Raw genomic sequence first — 19,150 nt, forward strand, 5'->3', positions numbered from 1 at the left:
GCACCATCTTTGACTGGAGTCTTCTGTTGCTGGAGTGGAAGGCAGGTGTCCTGATGCTAGGCAAGTGCTCTGCACGGAACCACAGACCCAGGCCACAGCTTTCAGTGTCTTGCTGGCCTATGTGTCCCTCAGCAGAGGAATTCTAGCCTCATTCCTTTTTGGGTGCCAAGTCTCAGTAGGGAGCTGTCTAGCCAGATGTCGGACTACCCAAACCCTCTGCAGCTATGACCCTTGTCTCCCCGATATTCCTCCAGCATTCGTCTGAACACCATCTTCAGGAAGGTTCTCTGGGCCCACCTGTCAGGCTAGGTATCCCAGGGAAGACCCCAAAGGTCAGTGTGCATCTCTGCCCAGCCCTCATCAGCCGGTACCGGCCTCCATTCCGCCACAGTGAAGTCAATGGCAGGCTGTGACTCAAAGGCTCGCTCCTCAGCCTCACCCTGCACAGGGCCTGCCACGTTGTTGGATGACTGAATCAAGGAATGGACATCCACAGAATGAGGAAACAGAGGCAGCGTCTTGGAAAGGCACGGTTTTATTGCAGAGTACCAGGTAGGGTCTCAGATCCGCCCCACTTCCTTCAACTTGGCTACCAGGTCCTCTGTGGTCTCCACCTTGACTCCTGCCAGGCGTTGAGGGGGCTCCTCCACACTGATCACAGAGACCTTGGAGGTCAGGTCCACACCCAGGTCTCCAGGCTTGATCACTTCAATCTTCTTCTTCTTGGCTTTCTGCACACAGGAATTGGTGGCTCACAGGGCTACCAAGCCCGTCCTGACCCTACTTCCTCTCGGTGAGTGGTGTACACACAGAGGACCTCCCTGCTGGCCAGGGCTAGACTTTCTCACAGTTACACTGGAAGTAGTCTATTCCTACAGGCTGAGACGCCATTACAGCAGAAGCTCCCCCTTAGTGACCCATCCGAAGCTTCTCACGGAGCACAGGGAGAACAGACTGCTGCGAAGCTGACCCACTGAATCCCCCTAATAGGCAAGGTGACACACTCAACCTTCCATATTGGCCAAGGTGACTCACCAAACACCATTCTGGCCAAGCAGACCAAAAGAACTTATCCTGCTTGCTGTGAGGATTTGGGATCAATTTCCTTTTGACCAAGAGACCTTAGCTCCCACCAAGATACCCTAAAAATGACTGCCAACCGGCAAAGATAGCCATGAGCCTCCCTCATGAGCTAAGGTGACTGGATGAAGCCTTGTAATTTGCCCAGGGTTGTCCAGTGAACTCCCACTGGCTAGGATGACAGGAAGAAACCCCTCTGGGGACTGCAGAGACTTTCTACCAGCTGTGACCCTGACAGGTTTCCTGTCGCTACACTAGCCCGGTAACATTACCACCGGCAGAAGAGAGCCTGGGAACTGTTAGCCGGGATGGCCAGGTGACCCTCTCCTTCGGGTGTTATATCCCTTGTGCCATCCAATCACCGAGGAGGCACCAGTCCTTCCCATAAGAGGCCCCCATGGCTTGCCCCAACCACTCACCATGATGTTGGGCAGGGTGGCATAGCGAGGCTCATTGAGCCTCAGGTCGGCAGTCACCACAGACGGCAGCTTCAGGCGTAGGGTCTCCAGACCCCCATCGATTTCCCGCTCCACTTTTATCTTGTCTCCCTCCAGTGTCACCTGAGAGGCGAATGTGCCCTGGAGGGGAAGCGGCAGAGAAAAGTAAATTCAAAACAGGCGCTGAGCAGGCCTTAGACTCTGCTGCTGGGCAGAAGCAAAGAGGGGTGGAATGAGCAGGTGGGCACGGAAGACAAGAGCGCTTGTGACACGTAAAGTCATGGTGACAGACACAAGCAAACGCTGGTGCGGGCTCATCTTCACGTTTTCATTCAAATGTGGCAATGGGGCGGAGAGGTGACTCGGTGGTTAAAAGCACTTGCTGCTCTTGCAGAGTTGCTGAGTCTGCTTCCCAGCAGCCATGTGGGTGGCTTACAACTGCCTGTAACTACAGCGCCAGGGATCTGATGCCCTCTTCTGGCCTCTGTAGGCACCTGCACACATGGAACCCCCACACACACAACAAAATTAACAATAAAATAAATTAGGAGCTAGAGAGAAGACTACTTTAAGAACACTTAGTGCCCTTCCAGAGGATCCAAGTTCAAGTGGTTCACATCCATCTGTAACTCCAGCTGTAGGGGATCCAGTGCCACCTCTGGTCTCTGAGGGCACCCACACACATTCACACAGATATACACATATATGTAAATAAAAATAATAAAAAGTCTTTAAGAGATAGACGGAGAAAGGGTAGAACACACTAGACACGTCACTTCCTTGACTCTGCTTTGTTGACACTGTCTCGGCTATGGCTGTTGGATCCCCTGCCACTGGAGTCACAGGCAGTGCGCGTCCTGACATGGGTACTGGGGACCATGCTATAACTTTCGAGCCATCGCTCCTGTCCTCGATACCAGCTAAGATTTCAACTCTCCCATAGAATCAGGAACTTGGAGGTGGGGGATGTAACTCAGTGGGTACAATGCTTGTCTGCTATGCACAAGGCCTTGCGCTGCATCCCCAGCACCACGTAAACTGGGGCAGGCCCATCATCACCGTGCTCAAGGGTGGAGAACAGAAAATGAGCAGCTCCTTCTCAGGGATGGAAGTCGGGTGGTCAGACTTGGCACCAAGAGCCTTTACCTGCTGAGTCCTCTTGCCATGTCCTCACTGGCTTAAATTTAAAACCTGATATTCGAGGTGCATTATGACTCTGGCAATGACTTTCAAACTGTGCCAGGTGGCGACCTTCGTGTGGTTTTGCGGCTGTGTGGCTGTGCAGGTGCGTGTGGAGCCCAGGGGGCAGCAGTTGGCGCCTTCCTCAGCCATGCTCCAGCTTATTATTCTTACAGTTTACATCTAGCTATTTAAATTTATATATGTAAAACACACACATATATATAAAAGCTGTGGAGTTGGTTTTTTTCCTACCGTGGGTCCAGGGGATCAGACTCAGGCCAGCAGGCTCGGGGGTAAGCACCTCTATCCAGCCCTCCACTTTATTTTTTGAGACAAGGTCTCTCACCGTAAATCATACGCTCTAGGTGCACAGCTTACTGTAGGTCCCTGATTTCTCAGTAAAGTTGTTAAAAAAATCCTGATAGTCTAGTAATTGGTAAACTTGTCTCTTCAGAACATTGCTTCATCCACTGAGGGCAAGAAAGATCCTCTGAGCAGAGATTTGAAGCAGAACATTGCGAGAACCAGAAAGCCAGTGGAGGAGAACAGCACAGCAGGAGACGAAGACAGAAGGTGCAACAGTCCCAGGGAGTGGTTGGGTGCTCCTTACCCCAGCCTCACCTGCGGCCAGTCCAGAAGTCCAGCTGTCATCTGACCTGTCTGGTTACAGTCATCATCAATGGCCTGGCAGACAGAGAGAGGGAGGACTTCATGATGGTGCCCGGGCTTGTTCCAGCTGTTTAGACTTCTTATCAGTAAGAGTGCTCAGCAGGCAGGGCGGGAAATACTTAGGCTTTGCAAGCTGTGCAAGCAGATCACATAGCACCCTGGCTGTACCAATAAAACTTTATTGGCAAAGCAGATGTTTCCTGGAGCCATAGTGGTTGATTCCTATTCTAGAATGACTTCTTCCCTGGGACAAAGGGAATAAGCAGTCACTTGTGCAGGGATATGGAGCCACTGGGCATCCCTTTTGACCTCTGTGTGGTCATTCATTCACCTAACCTCTACAAGGCAGCCAGGATCTGTGCCTGCCAGAGCAGAAACCGGAAGGAACAAGAGCAAAGGCAGTAGAAATATTCTATCCACCCTCCCCTTCATACTCCACTGATTTGTTCGGGGTGGGGGACACAGGACTCAAGATGGATCATGAAACCCTGATGTTCCTGGAGCTGCTAAATGCCAGCTGCCAACACCTAGTTCCAGGGATCCCTGGACCCCAACCCCACCAGGCCCCGTCTTTTTGGTTTGTTTCCTGATTTAGCACTTGGTCTCAGTTTATGGATTCTGCTGTGATTCCCCAGCTTTTGGTAATGTCTTCCATTATCTGACTTTCCCCATGCCGGCAGGATTCCCATGACCTGCACTTATACCCTTTTCCCAAGGCTAGCCCTGGAGCCCCTCTCCCATCCCTAGGACCCCAGCTGCCTCTTTGGCTTCCTGTATCCTCTGCCTCTATGCCTCATTGATCTCCCACCTTCTCAGCACCCATTCATAATCCCGTCATCCCCCTCCTCCCCTCTGCCTGTGGCTGTTCCCACATCCCCCTTCTGCCCTCCTCTTGTGACACCATGAAGTGTATCCTTTTTAAAAAAGATTTATTTATTTTATGAATGAGTGCTCTATCTTATGTATGACTTTACACCGTAAGAGGGCATCAGATCCCACTATAGATGGTTGTGAGCCACCATGTAGTTGCTGAGAACTGAACTCAGTGGCAGGGTGGCGGGGCAGCTCCCACAGGAAGGGCAGTGCCCCTGAGTCTCCAGAGGGGACAGGTGAAACAGGGGCAGTGCAGCCTTGGGCCACCTTCTCCAAACTCCAGGCCATTCACCCGGGCCCCAGAAGAGATCCTGCCTCTCCTGCTCACAGACGGCGTGGCTCCCTCGTGCTCTAACAAACACACTCAAGTCTGTTTCAAGGCCAGGCCAGTCTCCTGAATTCCTGCCCACATCCCCCGATGTCTTAGCCTTCACACACCCAAGGGTCTGACTCTCCACTCAGCACGTTGTTCTTCGGTTGTTCACACTCCTGTCCCAAACAGACACAGCTATCAAGGCAGACTCAGCATGTTCTTAAGCTATTACTGTTCCTACACTGCCCCTGACACAGCCAGGCCTCTGTCTCACCCAAGTGAGCCCAAAACACAGCTTGCTGAACTCCGAACTTGACCAAAAGCATCTTTCTGACACTCACAGTGGCCCGTGCTGCTTGACCTAGGGTGTGTCAGCTGCCAGACTGAGCCTGCTGCAGTGGTCTCACACCTACCCCAAGCAGTGCGAGGAGGGGTGGGCAATTGAAGAACTGGCACACCAACCTGCTTGCCCAGGAACAAAAGGTCCACCTTCTCCTTCTCAGCCAGCTTGGCGAGGACCCGGGCCACCTGTAAGGGGCCTAAGCTTTCTGCCTGTGCCGCTGGCACCTCCACATGGATGCCTCTGTCTGCACCCATGGCCAGAGCAGTGCGGATGGTCTCCTGAAGTGGGCAGAGCAGTTAACTAGACATCGTTCATCATGCTCGTGACCAAGAGTCCCCAGACCCAGTCTCCTCTCAGACCTAGGGTCTAGGCCCAACCTTCCTCCCTCAGACCCAGGATCCAGTCCCCAGCCTCCTCCCTCAGACCTAGAGTTTAGGCCCTAACCCTCCTCCTTCAGATCCAGGGTTCAGGCCCCAGCTCTGTTCCCTCAGACAGGAACTGAGGTCCCGGCCTCCTCGCTCCCACTCAGGGTCCCGGGGTACCTGGCATTGGGCAGGGCCGCAGCTGACAGCAATGACCTCCTTTACCAGCTTCTTCTCTTTGAGCCGCACAGCCTCCTCCACTGCAATCTCACAGAAAGGGTTCATGGAATGCTTCACACCGTCGGTGACCACGCCTGACTTGTCAGGCTTTACCCGGATCTGTGTGGCAGACAAGGAAGGCACAGTGTCAGAGGGGGGCTTAAGGCCAGGGCCTAGTGCTGACCCTTGCACAGCTAAATGGAGACCGCAGAGGTCCACAAAGGGCCACGACCTTGTCTAGGGCATTGGTTCCGGACCCTGTAGAACTCACAGGTGATGCCAGGCCACCCTCTCACCTCTCACTCAGATTTTACTAAGCAGAGAGTCATTTGACATGGTTGTCTGGACTGTCTCTACCCTTGGCATATGCACATGCGTGTTTGTGTGTGTGCACACACACACGTGTATATTTATGGGAGAAAGTTTTATATGCTTTAGTCCCAGTGAACAACACCTACCAGGAAATCCAAACACAAGGGTGGCGAGGCAAGAGGTTCAGGAGGAGCTTGAGGGCGGGCTGTGCAGTGAGACCAGCTCAAAACAAACAGCCAAATTCAGTTCCATAGGCCCGAACTCAGGATGTGGCCCAGCGGAGAACTGGTTTATTAACGTCTGTATATTTTTTAAAGATTTGCTGCTCTTCCAGAGGACTGGAGCACCACATCTGCCCATAGCCCCAGCTCTAGCGGGTCTGACGCCCTCTTCTGGCCTCTTTATGTACTGTATTCACTTGTGCACATACAAACACACACATATATAATTAAAAATAAAATTTTAAATGCTACTGTTGTGTATTTGTATGTGCCTTCATGTGTGTTCTGGGTTGCATGCAGAGATCAAAGGACAACTTCACTTCCTTCAGCTCTAGTGCCAGGCTTACAGACGTGTGTCATAGCTGTACCCAACACTGCTACCCACCACAAAAGAAAAGTCCCTGGCTCTGAGCCACTGTACTTCTCCTCAGAGACCAGCTCTCATCATGCCCATGCACAGAGGAGGAGCGGGCTTTGAGCTGCGATCGTTAGTTGAAGGTGTCACAGTCTGGCAGCCCCTGAGGTACCACCTGAGGACTTCCAGGGCTTTCTGAAGCTGTTGAGGGATGACAGCAGGGGCCTGAGGAAGCTGTTAGGCAAGAGCTCCACGGGATGGTGGCCCTCAGGCTAAGATCTGAAAGAGGACCGAGGTCGACCCAGTGAAGAGTGAGGAACAGTACCCCAGGGAAGGCTGCAGCAGGTGCTAAGGCCCTGATGCAGAAAGGAGTTGGAGAAGCAGAGAGAGTTAAGGGAAGCCAGTGCAGCCAGTGCAGTTTCATGGTAGAGAGGCCAGCAGCACTGACTTTTGTGATAGACACCAATGGCCTTCCAAAGGCATGCAAGGCAGAGGCTCTACCTCTGAGCTACACTGGAGGGAGGTTTTAATGGGGATTCGACCACTGAGGCATGTCCCTAGTTTCTCACTGGAGGATTCTAGCAGAAGTTTTGTCTCTGAGGCAGGACCCCAGCTCCTCATTGGTAGATTTTAGGCAGGCATTCCACCAGTTAGCTCTTTTTATGTTGACACAGGGTCTTACAAATTTACCCATACTGGCCTTAAACTTGCTTTGTGGCCCAGGCTAGCCCTAGAGTTGTGATCCTCATAAATTCTGGGTTAACAGCCCTAGTTTTGAGCTGTCCTATACATCACTACCTGTTGTAGGAGGCTGCTTGTTCATCCCAGCCACCCAGAACCGAAATAACCACACAGAAACTGTACTAATTAAATCACTGCTTGGCCCATTAGCTCTAGCTTCTTATTGGCTAACTCTTATATCTTAATTTATCCCATTTCTAGTAATCTGTGTACTGCCGTGTGGCTGTGGCTTACCAGGTAAAGTTCCAGTGTCTGTCTCTGGCGGGACTACATGGCCTCTCTCTGACTTCACCTTCTTTCTCCCAGCATTCAGTTTAGTTTTTCCCACCTAGCTCTACTCTACCCTATCAGGACAAGCCAGTTTCTTTATCAACCAATGGTATTCACAGCATACACAGGGGAATCCCACATCAACTACCTGTGAAGCAAATCCTGGCCAACAAACTGGTGATAACTGCCTGCCTTACAAGGTCACAACTAAGGTCCCAAATCACCTCCCTATGCACTTAAGACATGCCAGCAAGTAAAATAAAAACAAAAACCTTTGCCTTAAAAAACAAAATTCAAGATAGGGCTGGGGATGTAGCCTAGTTTGCAGAGTGCTTGCCTGGCATGCAAGCAGCCTTGGGCTCCACCCACAGGACCAGATAAATCAAGTATGGTGATATGGGCCTGTAACTCCAGAATTTCGGACAGAAGAAATGGAAGAATCTGAAGTGCAAGCTTATCTTTGGCTACAAAAGTTTGAGACCAGCTTGGGTTACTTGAGACCCTATCTTCAAAAAAAAAAAAATGTAATATATGAGTCTCCTCTTTTAAGATAGGGAGGAAACCCCCTCGGCAGGAAAAGTTTGTGCTGGTTAAGTTGGGGAAGGCCCAGGAATGATCTCACTGTGGACTCCTTGGATACAAAAAGGGGTCAAGGAAATCTGCCAGCTCGCCTGCCCAGAGAGCCCCCTTTAGAGGTACCCGACATGTTTCCAGCTACTGGGAGGGACTGAGCCAGCAAAGGATGGCTGACTTGACACATCTACAGAACTGAGGTTCAGCCTAGCACGCCAGCAGCACCCCGCCACTGAGTGGGATCTCCAGCCCTCTCTTGCTGGTCCTTCAGACATGAATTCAGATGACTCAGCAGTCTAAGCTTTGGCCCATGCAGCCAGCCCTGCTCCAAGGGTCTAATTCACGTTAGCAGTCTGAATTCTTGAAGCTTGTCCTAACTGTCAGGGAACTTGGTCACTGTCATTGCCACATTGGAGTAATTGAGGCACAAGAAACCAAGTGCTGATCCAAGATCACCCAGGGAGGAAGTGGGAGCAGAGGGAGGGGGTCTAACAAGACTGTCTTAGCAGGAGGCTCTATGGAGTTAGCAGTTGTGTCTACTACATCCAGGAAAAAAAAGAAAGAAAGAAAGAAAGAAAGAAAGAAAGAAAGAAAGAAAGAAAGAAAGAAAGAAAGAAAGAAAGCTCCTGAAAAGAAGCTGTGTCTGCAGATTTCAACTGATGAGAATATCAGGACCGCGGAAAGATTGGAATGCTGAAGGTCCAGAGGCTAATTACCTTATCTTGGGCTAGTTCTAGCTTAGCCTTGGCCCTCCTGTGCATCTGAACTAACATCTTGGGACTAATAGATAAAAACCTTTAGAATCTATTAACTTAGCAGACCACTGGCTTCCACCAATCCAAAGGCGAAGGATGCCATTATGTAGCATTTTAGGCCTATAGAAAAGCCTCTCGGCTCAGACACCAGTGTATTTTAAACTTGCCTTGATCTTCTTGATGACTTCCTTTGCTCTGAAAAACTATGAAAACTTCATGAAACTGCTTCCACATTGGAAGATGTAATTTGGTAACCTTAATCTGTGTTGCTGGGCCATGGTCACTCAAAATAGCTCTAAAATAAACTATTTCTTATTCCCTTTTAGAGAGACAACCCCGAGATTGCCTTGTTTTGGTTAAACACTGGACACTGAACTACATCATCAGCAATGTCTCCCCCCTTTAATTTCGAGATGGCGTATTATTACATTGCTCAGAAAGCCTTGGATTCACTGTAGCTTGGGCTGGCCTTGAACTTTTAGTGTTCAAGAGGAAGCTTCCAGGGTAGATAAGAATACAAGGAAAGGGGCTTCTGTGAGCAGAGTAAGGGTGCACACCTATAATTCCAGTACTTGGGAGGCAGAAGCAGGAGAATTAGAACTTCAAGGCCAGGTTAGGAGGCGTGAAAACAAAAACAAATGGAGACAAAGGAAACAGAGGTCCAGTGAGCAGACTCAGTGTGTACAGGTGCCAAGCCTGACAACCTGACTCTGATTCCCAGGCGCCACATGGAGAGAACCTCTGACCTAGGCCCATGGCACATACATGTAAGCCTGCTTGTGCATGCATACACACATGCACACACACTTTTTTAAAGAGGGAGTTTTAAAATGCAGCTTCTGGCCGCCTTTCTGGGGGGGGGGGGCGTTGACACAGTGCACAGGCTTCCGCTTGGGTCTGTGCCACACTTTTCCAAATGGAAAGGGCACTGGTGGGCACAGCACAAGCAGAGCAGCACAGCCCCATGGGAGGTCACACGGGTGGCACCAAATGTCTCCTGGAGGTTACAGCCGGGCCTGAGGCTGGGAGGTGAAAGTGTGTAGGTAGTAAAGGGAAGGGGTGGGGCGGCCACTCTAATTATCCTCCCTCTCCTGTGTAACTCAAAGAGAGTTAACCCTTATGGAAAATGTGCCCCTGACCATAACCAAACATCACAGAGTTGCCAAATACCCATTAATATCACCTTTTCCATCTCTGCAGGCACTGGCTGTATTTTAAGAAGGTTGCTAAAGAGGCTCCCATCATTCTCAGTTCAAACAGTTGGCAGCACTCACTGCAGAAGGCACCGTTTTTAAGGACTATTTTCCCAACTCAGCAATCCACGGTGGTGGTCCTTCCAGCAGGATACGTACGAGGAGGATGTTTCAGATTAGCCTGGGCTACCTTTTGGGGCCACTGAGACGGTTCAGTAGATAAGGGTACTGCCAAGCCTGACAACCTGAATTTGATCTCGGAAACCCACACAGTCGAGTGGAGAACCCACGCCCTCAAGCTGGCTTCTGGCCTCCACAGTAGGACCATGACATGTGCACAACCCACCCCCACACAAATAAACAAATGCAATAAAAAGTAATTGAGCCCCATAAAGTAGGTAGTGCTGTAAGAGCCACTGCCAAGAGGAGGAGAACAGGACTCGGCGTGGCTCGTTAACTCTCTCAAAGCCACAGAGACAACAGTGGCCCAGACAGGTGGCTCTGGAGTGCAGGCCATTCTCTCCGGATCTGGAGAGAGGACTCAGTGGTGAAGAACACGATTGGGAATCAGTTCCCAGCACTCACATGGTGGCTCACAACCCTCTGTAAATTCAGTTCTAGAGGATCGGATGCCTTCTCCCGGTCACTAAGAGCAGTGTATGCAAATACTGCACACAACAAATTTACAGGCAAACCTTATTACACATAAAACAAAAATAATTTTAAAGACCATTTTATCAGTAGGATGAACCTTTCTGATAGCATGCCTGCAGCCTGAGCCTGCTCCTACTGTGAACATACCAGACACTCTTTCCCCAGCAGATCTCAAATTCCAGAATGGCAATAAGAGGTGATGCTGCTTACACAGTGGAGTCTGGAGTGGCAGGGCCCCTGAGCACTGCAATCTCCGCCAAGGGATCACAGCAGGCCTCAGCAAAGGTGATCTTTGTGTAAACACTACGAGGGACTGGGTGACGGTGGAAACAGAGGTGAGACAGACTTGGTAGCTGCCAATCTGGAAATGGGGGTGCAGGTGGCACAGTGGGGGAAACAGAGGACCACCATATGCTATGAAAAGGGATTACAGAACAGGACCAGGGTTCTGTGGAGAAAGGAGGTTGGGTCAAAGTTGACACAATCAACTTGTCACAATTGTCAAGACGGGAAGAAGACACTGGAAAGTAGAGCAGGAAGGACAGAGGCTAAGGAATCGGTTTACATGGGCACAGGCTGGAGGCATGTAAGCAGAAATGGCAAGTGAGGGCCCTAGGAGGGACACAGATGGCGGCACCAAATAACGAAGGGTCCCCAAAGCCAGTCCAAGGAACTGGGACTTTGTATGGAAAGTGCTGGGGCCACAGAACCCTAAGAAGGACAAGATAGGGCCGGTCCTGTGTGTAAGAACCCCCAAGGCTATGAGAAAGGACTGAAGGGGAGAGGCCAGGATCCAGGGGGCAGGCTGGAGCTAGGGTTCAGGTGAAACAGGGGCTAATGGGCTCAGACTTGGAGCCTGGGGCCTGGGGCTGGAAAGGAAACAGTGGTATATTAGGAGTGGGGTTGGGAACTGACAGTCCAAAGGAGGTTGGAGGTTAGGAGAAAGAATGGTGCCTAAGTCTGGCCCAAGTGATTAGGAAGCAAGCAAGGTCTGACTCCCTGACTGCCTTTAAGGGAGTGAGCCAGCAGATGTTGGATATGAAGTAGGAAGCCCAGCATAGTGTGGGAGGGAAGTGTCACTGACCTGGAGGAGAGGAGTGTGGTAGACACCATGCTGGGTTCACTTTTAGCTCGCAGCTCTCACTGGACATACCATAAATGACCATGACCCATGTTCTGCCCTAGCAGGTGCTGGGATTAGAGCTGATTCAAGAAGGTGAGGTGCTGCAGCTGCGAGGCTGGGGATGGGGTGACTAAGGCCAGCCTGGGCTATTAATAAAACACAGAGACCCACGCATGGTAGTACACACCTGTAATTCCAGCGCTCAGGATGTGGAGGCAGGAGGATCAGGGGTTCAAGGTCCTCCTCATCATCATTGTGAGTTCCAGGCTAGCCTAGACTAAATAAGACTATCTCTAGGGTCTGGGAAGATAGCTCAGCAGTTAAGAACACTGGGTGTGTTTCTAAAGGACCCAGGTTTAGTTCCCAACACCCCATCAGGCAGCTCACAATCACCTGTAACTCTGGCTTCAGGAGCTCTGATGCCCTATTCTGGCTTTCAAGGGCCCCTATACTTATGTGTGCATATCCACACACATAGACATAATTCAAAAAGAAACTTAGGGACTGGAGAGATGGCTCGGTGGTTAAGAGCACTGGCTGCTCTTCCAGAGGACCCGGGCTATCCACATGGTATCTCACAACTGTCTGCAAACCCCAGACCCAGGGTATTCAACATCCTCACACATGCATGCATGCAGGCAAAACACCAATGCACATAAAATAAAGAAATAATTTTTAAAAATTAAATAAAAAGGCCCTGTTAATAAAATAATAACTATTATTTTAAAAATAAAACAGATAAAAGATTGGAGGTATAGATCAATGGTACAGCACTTGCCTGGCCTAGCATTTGGAAGGTTTTGATTTGATTCCCCACCAACACGCACACAGACAAAACAAACAAATAATAAATGGTGGTTGAGTCGGGTCCCAGGAACCCATGCGTGTATCATTAAGTCTGGAAGTAGCATCTCTGTCATGGGCTGCTAGATCCCTAAGCCAACCCGTTTTCTCTATAGCAAACAGGCCAAGAGCCCCGGACTTGCCTGGACTTCTGACTCTGGCTGCTTCCCCAACTGGGGGACCCCACAGGCCTCAGCTTCCTCATCCACTCTATGGGATTAAGAGGACGGAAGATGTACAAATGGATTAGACTCTGTGCAGGACCTGTGTCTGCTGGTGGTCTGTGCCCACTTCAGTGTCTGCTGTTAGAGTCATGGCCATTTCAAGCCTGAGTCTGTCTTCTGTATTCTCTATCACTCCTCAGTGGGGGTGTGGGGACAGTGGTATTAATGTCACAGTTGTAGCCAGTTTTCACCTGTCTTGGAGGTCTCTTGGGCACACAGTCCTATGCTAGGGAAGCTAGGAAACGTGAAGGACACAGAAGGGAACTCCCAGGATGATGGGGATAGACACACAGGAACTGTCACCATCTTTTCCCGTTCAGGATAGGCCAAGCATTGAGAGAGACTGGCCTGGGAACCCAGTCTGATTCAATGCTGCCTATGCCAGCTTCTTTTTGGGGAGAAGCCAGGACTTCAGGGGTCCAGCCCTCAAACCGCTTCTCAAGCAAACACAAGTCTCCTTCCCTTTCTAGCAAAAGAGTTTCCTCGAGCAACCTGTGGATTTGTGGATGAGGCAGTTTCTGAGTCCTAAGGAACCAGAAGGCTCCCCATGTGCGGTACTTGCAGAGCAGGTAATGCAGTCAGAAAGAGACTGAATCGCAGGCCCCCCACACAAGTGTCTATTCTGTTTCTCCCTTGCTAAGTGACTTTGAGCTTCAGTTTCCCCGTGTGTTAAACAGAAACTATGACTCCTCCAGCCCACAGTTATCAAGGGACTGAGAAAGAGGGAAGCAGGGTCGTGACCCCAGAGGGTTCTGATTGTCAGAAACTCAGAGCCCTTGATCTTTGCTCCAGGTATGACTGGTCAAAGGGCAATAGAAATTGAGGAGGATCTCCCATGCGGGGTACGCTCCTGATCCTGGAAGCTCACAGCTGCGGTCTCAAGGTGCTGGGGCAGAGTCGGGGTGGGGAAAGTCACCTTCACAGCGAAGTCGATGACCCTCTTGACAGCCACGAGCGCGCGCAGCTCCGCCATCTTCCCGCAGCAGTCACTGGCCGGGTCAGGTTGCTGCTTATGCGGACCGTCGGTCAATCCGCCCCCGTGTCTGTCTCTGCGCCTGCGCACCGCGCCACCAACCAATCAATCGCTGCACAGCCCAAGGGAAGCCAATGGAAAGCGGAATACGGAGAGAGGCGGAGTCCAGGGCGGGCCGATTGGGAGAGGGGGCGTGGCGCCGAAGTAGGGGAAAGGGCACGCCTGGGAGTGAAATTGGCTGGGAGCTAGTTCGTCCTCCCCCCTCCTTCCCGTACTTCTGTAGTCCCCAGCTCTGCAGTTCACAGCCCTCTTTTTTCACCGTTTCAGGTCGCCGTGTCTGTGTTCCCACGCGCGCCCTGTGCCTTTCCCCCCTCGTTTGCTTGCCTCCGCGTTCTCCCTGTATATTTCCTCCTTATCTATGCGTATACACTTTCCTTCCCTGTGACTCCCCCGTGTCCTCTCGTCTCCTGTCCCCACGTCCCCTACGACTCCCCCGTGTCGGCTAATCCCCATACGCTCTTCCTGCGTCCACATCTCCTGTGACCCCACCCCCTCACCCCGAGTCCACTCCATGTTCCAGTGTCCATGTCTCCGCTTCCACCGGTCCACATTCCCCCTGACCTCCTTTACTCTCTACAAGCCCCCGTAATCGTTTTCCCGCAGTCTTCAAGCCTAACTAGTTCCGCAGAAAAGCACGTAGGACCGGCGCTAAAAGCCATTCCTTTATTCTGCCCCAGTCAGGCCACATTCACAGGCACACTGGGAACCCGCTGATTGCTTCGGTGCTCTGCATGATCATGTCCGCCAGCAGAAAGCAGAAGCCTGGCAAGGAGGGAGTGCAGAGCGGGGAAGAAAGGTGGGCCCTGGGGCGGATGACCTGGCCTGCCTGGGGACTAGGGATGGGGGCTCCAAGCGCGTCTCCATCGGGTGTGCTGGAGTCTGAAGTGCAGGTGTTGGGGAGTCCCTGGAAGTCACTGTGGGCTTTCCTGGGAGAACAGGAGACTGGGAAGTTTCTGGGGCGGGGAATCCTCTAGAGGGGGTAGTCCCCACCCTTTCCCCCTTGTGCTGGTTACCCGCAAGAAACGAGAAGGGTAAAGCCAGCCATCCGAAAAAGTAGGACCAGGAGAAGAAGACTTCTGGCTTCCAGGCATTCTTTGCAGTATATCCAGTCAATGCAATCAGCAGCAGCAGCCCTGGGCCACACCCACCCATCAGGTGAGCGGGACCAGGTGGTGGCAGTACCCAAGCCTGCCTCTATTGCCTAGGCCACGCCCTTCAGAACAGCCTCTGGCTACCCTTTGGCCTTTGTGGATTTCCCTCCTCCCCTCCCCTCCCTTCCCCTCCTTCTCTTTCCCTTTCCTTTCCATTACTATTTTTACTTTTTATTAAAAATAGATTCTCCCCTTAAGCAATACACCTGACCAGTTTTCTCTCTCCAGGCCTCCCAGCTTCTCTATTATCTCCTCCCTCCCCCAGATCCACTTCTTATTCCCTTCTGTTTCCTTTTCAGAAAAGAACTGACCTCCAAGAAACCACAGCCAAACAGGACAAAACAAGATACCAAAGGACAAGACAAAAGCCTTCTTATCGGCTGGAACAGGCAACCCAGTGGGAAGAAAAGAGTCCCAAGAGCAGGCAAAAGAATCAGAGCTACACCTGCTTCTACTCTTATGAGGCTGTCTCTCGTGTGCTGGACTCCACCACTTCTTCCTCCAGCCACGCCCCTCCACTTCTAGCCCTATCAGTCAACACCTCTTGACCCAGTTCTTTCAGGATTACCATCACCACCACCCACTCTCCACAGGAGTGTGGCTGCCATCTCACCGCTGAGAAAAAGTAAGACAATGGCATTCTGGCTACGCAGTGACTCTCCCTCTTGACACCGAATCCTCATCCCCATCCCCAAAGATATGACACTGAAGGTCGCTGCCAACACCATGCATGCTGCAGTCACCGCCAGGGTGTCTAGAGAGACAGGGGAGCATCAGTGGGGCACCCTGTCGCCATCAAAGAGCAACCTTGAGCTCTCCTATTCACCCTGACCCCACCATACACACACCATGTGTGTCTAGAGCTCAGCCGTCTCCTGGTGTTTCTATGAGGACCAAGAGGGTAGCAAGACAGGTCTGGGGAGGAAAAGCCTTGGTGGTAGAGGACAGCTGGACCTGAGCCTGGGGTGGGAGGGATGCGCTTTGGAATGTGGTCTGACGTAGGGGCAGGTCTCACTCTGGCAGGGGATGTTGGAGCAAGTGCCATGGGTACATTCCTGCCACAGACCACTGTGGCCCCCCTGCTGCCGTGTCCAGTAGTTGGTAGCAGTGGACAGTACTGTGAGGAGGCTGGTCAAGAGATTCAGCAGATTGCCTCCAGTCTGAAGGCTCCTCTTCACCCCCATGCCAAGGGGGCAGCTGCCAAGGACATCAAGGTAGGACTGGCTCACACCCTTGGTTTGGGGGAGGCTCCTCCACTTCAGAAGGCCTCCCTCTCCAAGCACCCCTGCCTGGTGACCTCAAGATCCCCAACACTAGTCGTATGGTGATTTAAACCTGTAATCCTAGTATCAAGGAGGCCGAGGCAAGAGATTGAAAGTTCAAGGCTGACCTGGGCCATAAGGAGTTCTGGGCCAGCTGGACTCCAGTGTGAGACCCTATCTCAATTCAAACAAAGAAACAGAACAAAACAGGAGCTAAAATGTAGCTCAGCGGTCGAGTGCTTGCCCGGCATGCACACGGTCCTAGGTTCCATCCTCTAGTAGAGTATAAACCAAGCGTAGTGGGGCACACCTGCCATCCCAGCACTTGGGGGGTAGCGGCGGGAGGACCAGAAGTTCAAGGTCATTTTCACTACATAGTGAACTTAAAACCAGCCTGGGCTACATGGGACTATCTCAGACAAAGCAAAAGATTCCCAATCTCCTATCACCCCATGCTCCTATCCCCTTCCCAAACACCTTCCCTAAGAACTTATTCCTCTAAGAACCTTAGTTCTCTACCACCTAGCAGACTTTAAGACATCCTCACTGGAAGCCACCCCCTTCCCCACCCCACCTGCATCTTCACTTCAGGCCGCACAGCTCAGAGACTGTCTTCCAGGGACTTCCTACCTCAGTTGAACGCCTCTGTATAGGCCTCTATTGGCCCAGTGTCCTCTCCACCCTTACCCTTATACATATACACCCCAGAAAATGACTCACTGCCTGGTCCCCTGGGACAGACAGCCCACAGGGTGGGGGGATGGGTCTCTATGAGGCAGCAGAGATTCCAGAACCCTCTTCCAGTAACTGTTTAAAGGGATACCCTCTCCTGGAGCTTATTCATTTTCTGGTCTCTGTTCTGGAAGATTTTGGTTTTGTTTGTTTGTTTGATTCTGGGACAGGTTCTTACCCTGTAGCCCTGGCTATCCTGAAACTCACTCTGTAGATCACTCTCACCTCATACTCAAAGAGATCTGCCTGCCTCTGCCTCCTAAGTGCTGGGATCAAAGGCAGGTACCACTATACCCAGCAGGATTGTGGTTTTGAGGCAGAGTCTCATTGTGTAGTTCTCAACTGTCCTAGAACTTACCATGTTGGCCAGGCCAACCTCGAACTTGCAGCAGTCCTCCAGCCTCAGGCTCCCAAGGCAGGGAGTCACCACCAAGCCCAACTTCCAGCAGCTTTCTCTTTTTAAAAAAAGATTGTTTTTTAGTTTTAAAAGTGAATTGTTTTAAATTATGTGTATGCATGTGTGTGTGTGTGTGTGTATGTATGTGTGTGTGTGTGTGTGTGTGGTACTGTGTACGCATGCGTCTGTGGTTTCTGTGTACGCATGTGTCTGTGTGTGGTTCTGTGTACGCATGTGTCTGTGTGTGGTTCTGTGTACGCATGTGTCTGTGTGGTTCTGTGTACGCATGTGTCTGTATGTGGTTCTGTGTACGCATGTGTCTGTGTGATTCTGTGTATGCATGTGTCTGTGTGTGGTTCTGTGAATGCATGTGTCTGTGTGTGGTTCTGTGTACGCATGTGTCTGTGTGTGGTTCTGTGTAGGCATGTGTCTGTGTGTGGTTCTGTGTACGCATGTGTCTGTGTGTGGTTCTGTGCGTGTGAGTGCAGGTGCCCAGTGGAGGCAAAGGCACTGGATCCCTTGGAACTGAAGTTCCTTGGCTTTGAGCCACCATGCTGTGGGTGTTGGGAACTGAACTCAACTTCTGAGCCTGGTTTCCGAGGCTCTATTAACAGACAGCTCAGAAAGCAGGCCTGGGAACCAGGCTTGGTTGCTCCTGCCTGTAATCCTAGAAGGAAGCTGGAGGATTACCTTCAGTTTTGAGGCTACCTTGATCCACATATGAGTTCAGATCAGCTAAGCTCCTGTCTCAAAAAGAAAAGGAAGAGGCGAGGCGTAGAAGAAGAACAGATGAGAGTCAGGAAGAAAGGAAAGAGGAAGAAAGGAAGAATAAAAAGAAGGAAGGAGCTCCAAAGCTACAATTGCTTGGCTGATCAAGTTGGTATAAAGCTGCTCTTCCTTCATGATACCTCATAAGCTCTCCTGGCCCCCAGTTCTCGGACTGTGCCCTCTCTGGCTCTCTTCTCTTCTCCTCTGGTAAATGCTGATCTCCTCTGGGTGCCTCTCTCTAGGAGAACCCTCCTTTCCTTAAGGACAGTGACCCTGAAGTTCTGAGAGAGCAGCCCAAATGTCACCGCTAGCCCCGGGTTCCTCCTCTGATCCCCAGACAGCTTCCCCTGTTCCCGGCTTTCCTCTGTGGCCAGGAAGATCACTGGCAGGGACTCGAACTTGTTACAGCTCTGCTGCCTTTCTCACTTCGCAGACCAGCTCCCCTTGCATCCATTATGGCTTTGGCCCCAAGCTCTGCCCCTTCCTACCTGCTTTCCAACCCTCCAGTCTCACTCCCCGGTCACTGGAGGGAGACCTGTCTCTCTCACACACTTGGGTCAGCTTCTCCTCTGATCACAGTTATTGCCCAATTTGCCACCATTCTCAGGAGAAAACCAGCTGTGGCAAAGAGGCCCTGGCTCCCATCTGCCTCTCTGTCATAATTTCCCACTGCCACCACGCTCTACACTCTAGACACGAACCACCCCCTCAATATCCTTCCCATCTCTCCGTCTTTGGGCACCTCTGCCTGGATCACATAATTTCTGTGCTCATGAATATTTGTAATCCTAATTCTTCAGAGGCTGTAGCAGAATTGCTGTGAATTCAAGGACTGCCTGGGCAGTTAGTGAGACATTGTCTCCAAAGGTACAAGGGAGTTGGGCATGTAGCGTGGTGGTCAAAGGCTTGCCTTCGCTTGAAGGAGGCCCTGTGGTCCATCTTCTATGTTAAACCTAAAGAGTTGTTGCTAAATATCATCTCTGCTTTAAAAAAAAAATAAAAGATATGCCTGGGTTCAGTTTTCTTCCCACATCCTCAGGCTGTGGCTGCTGTCTGGTCATGTCA

The 19,150-nt window shown here is 51.2% G+C and overlaps 2 protein-coding genes and 1 long non-coding RNA gene across 6 annotated transcripts; 1 reads left to right on the top strand and 2 right to left on the bottom strand.

Moving 5' to 3' along the window:
* Window positions 1-517: 517 nt before the first annotated feature.
* On the bottom strand, window positions 518-13,819 carry Etfb (electron transfer flavoprotein subunit beta). Its single transcript, XM_048432960.3, has 6 exons — window positions 13,659-13,819; window positions 5,440-5,598; window positions 5,017-5,175; window positions 3,321-3,383; window positions 1,500-1,658; window positions 518-731 (listed from the first exon to the last, which is right to left on the bottom strand). Exons 1-6 carry the CDS (start codon window positions 13,713-13,715, stop codon window positions 561-563), a joined length of 768 nt encoding a protein of 255 aa, XP_048288917.3. The 5' UTR covers window positions 13,716-13,819; the 3' UTR covers window positions 518-560.
* Window positions 13,820-14,424: 605 nt separating this feature from the next.
* Cldnd2 (claudin domain containing 2) lies at window positions 14,425-16,945 on the bottom strand. Of its 4 annotated transcripts, none has more exons than XM_048432988.2 (5): window positions 16,909-16,945; window positions 15,942-16,123; window positions 15,540-15,680; window positions 14,789-14,908; window positions 14,425-14,537 (listed from the first exon to the last, which is right to left on the bottom strand). In XM_048432988.2, the coding sequence occupies exons 2-5, from the start codon at window positions 16,108-16,110 to the stop codon at window positions 14,464-14,466; spliced, it is 504 nt and encodes a 167-aa protein (XP_048288945.1). In that variant the 5' UTR covers window positions 16,111-16,123; window positions 16,909-16,945; the 3' UTR covers window positions 14,425-14,463. The 4 variants fall into 4 exon arrangements, with proteins under 4 accessions (XP_048288945.1, XP_048288929.1, XP_085538897.1 ...); XM_048432972.1 differs by having other exon boundaries at window positions 14,425-14,701; XM_085682771.1 differs by having other exon boundaries at window positions 14,425-14,908.
* On the top strand, window positions 14,789-19,117 carry LOC146889988 (uncharacterized). The gene is made up of 2 exons (XR_014999534.2): window positions 14,789-14,930; window positions 15,226-19,117. It is a non-coding gene; the product is annotated as an uncharacterized LOC146889988 (long non-coding RNA).
* Window positions 19,118-19,150: the final 33 nt, after the last annotated feature.

Source organism: Myodes glareolus, chromosome 24 (genome assembly GCF_982192425.1).
Source record: "Myodes glareolus chromosome 24, mMyoGla1.1, whole genome shotgun sequence".
NCBI classification, from domain to species: Eukaryota; Metazoa; Chordata; class Mammalia; order Rodentia; family Cricetidae; genus Myodes; species Myodes glareolus.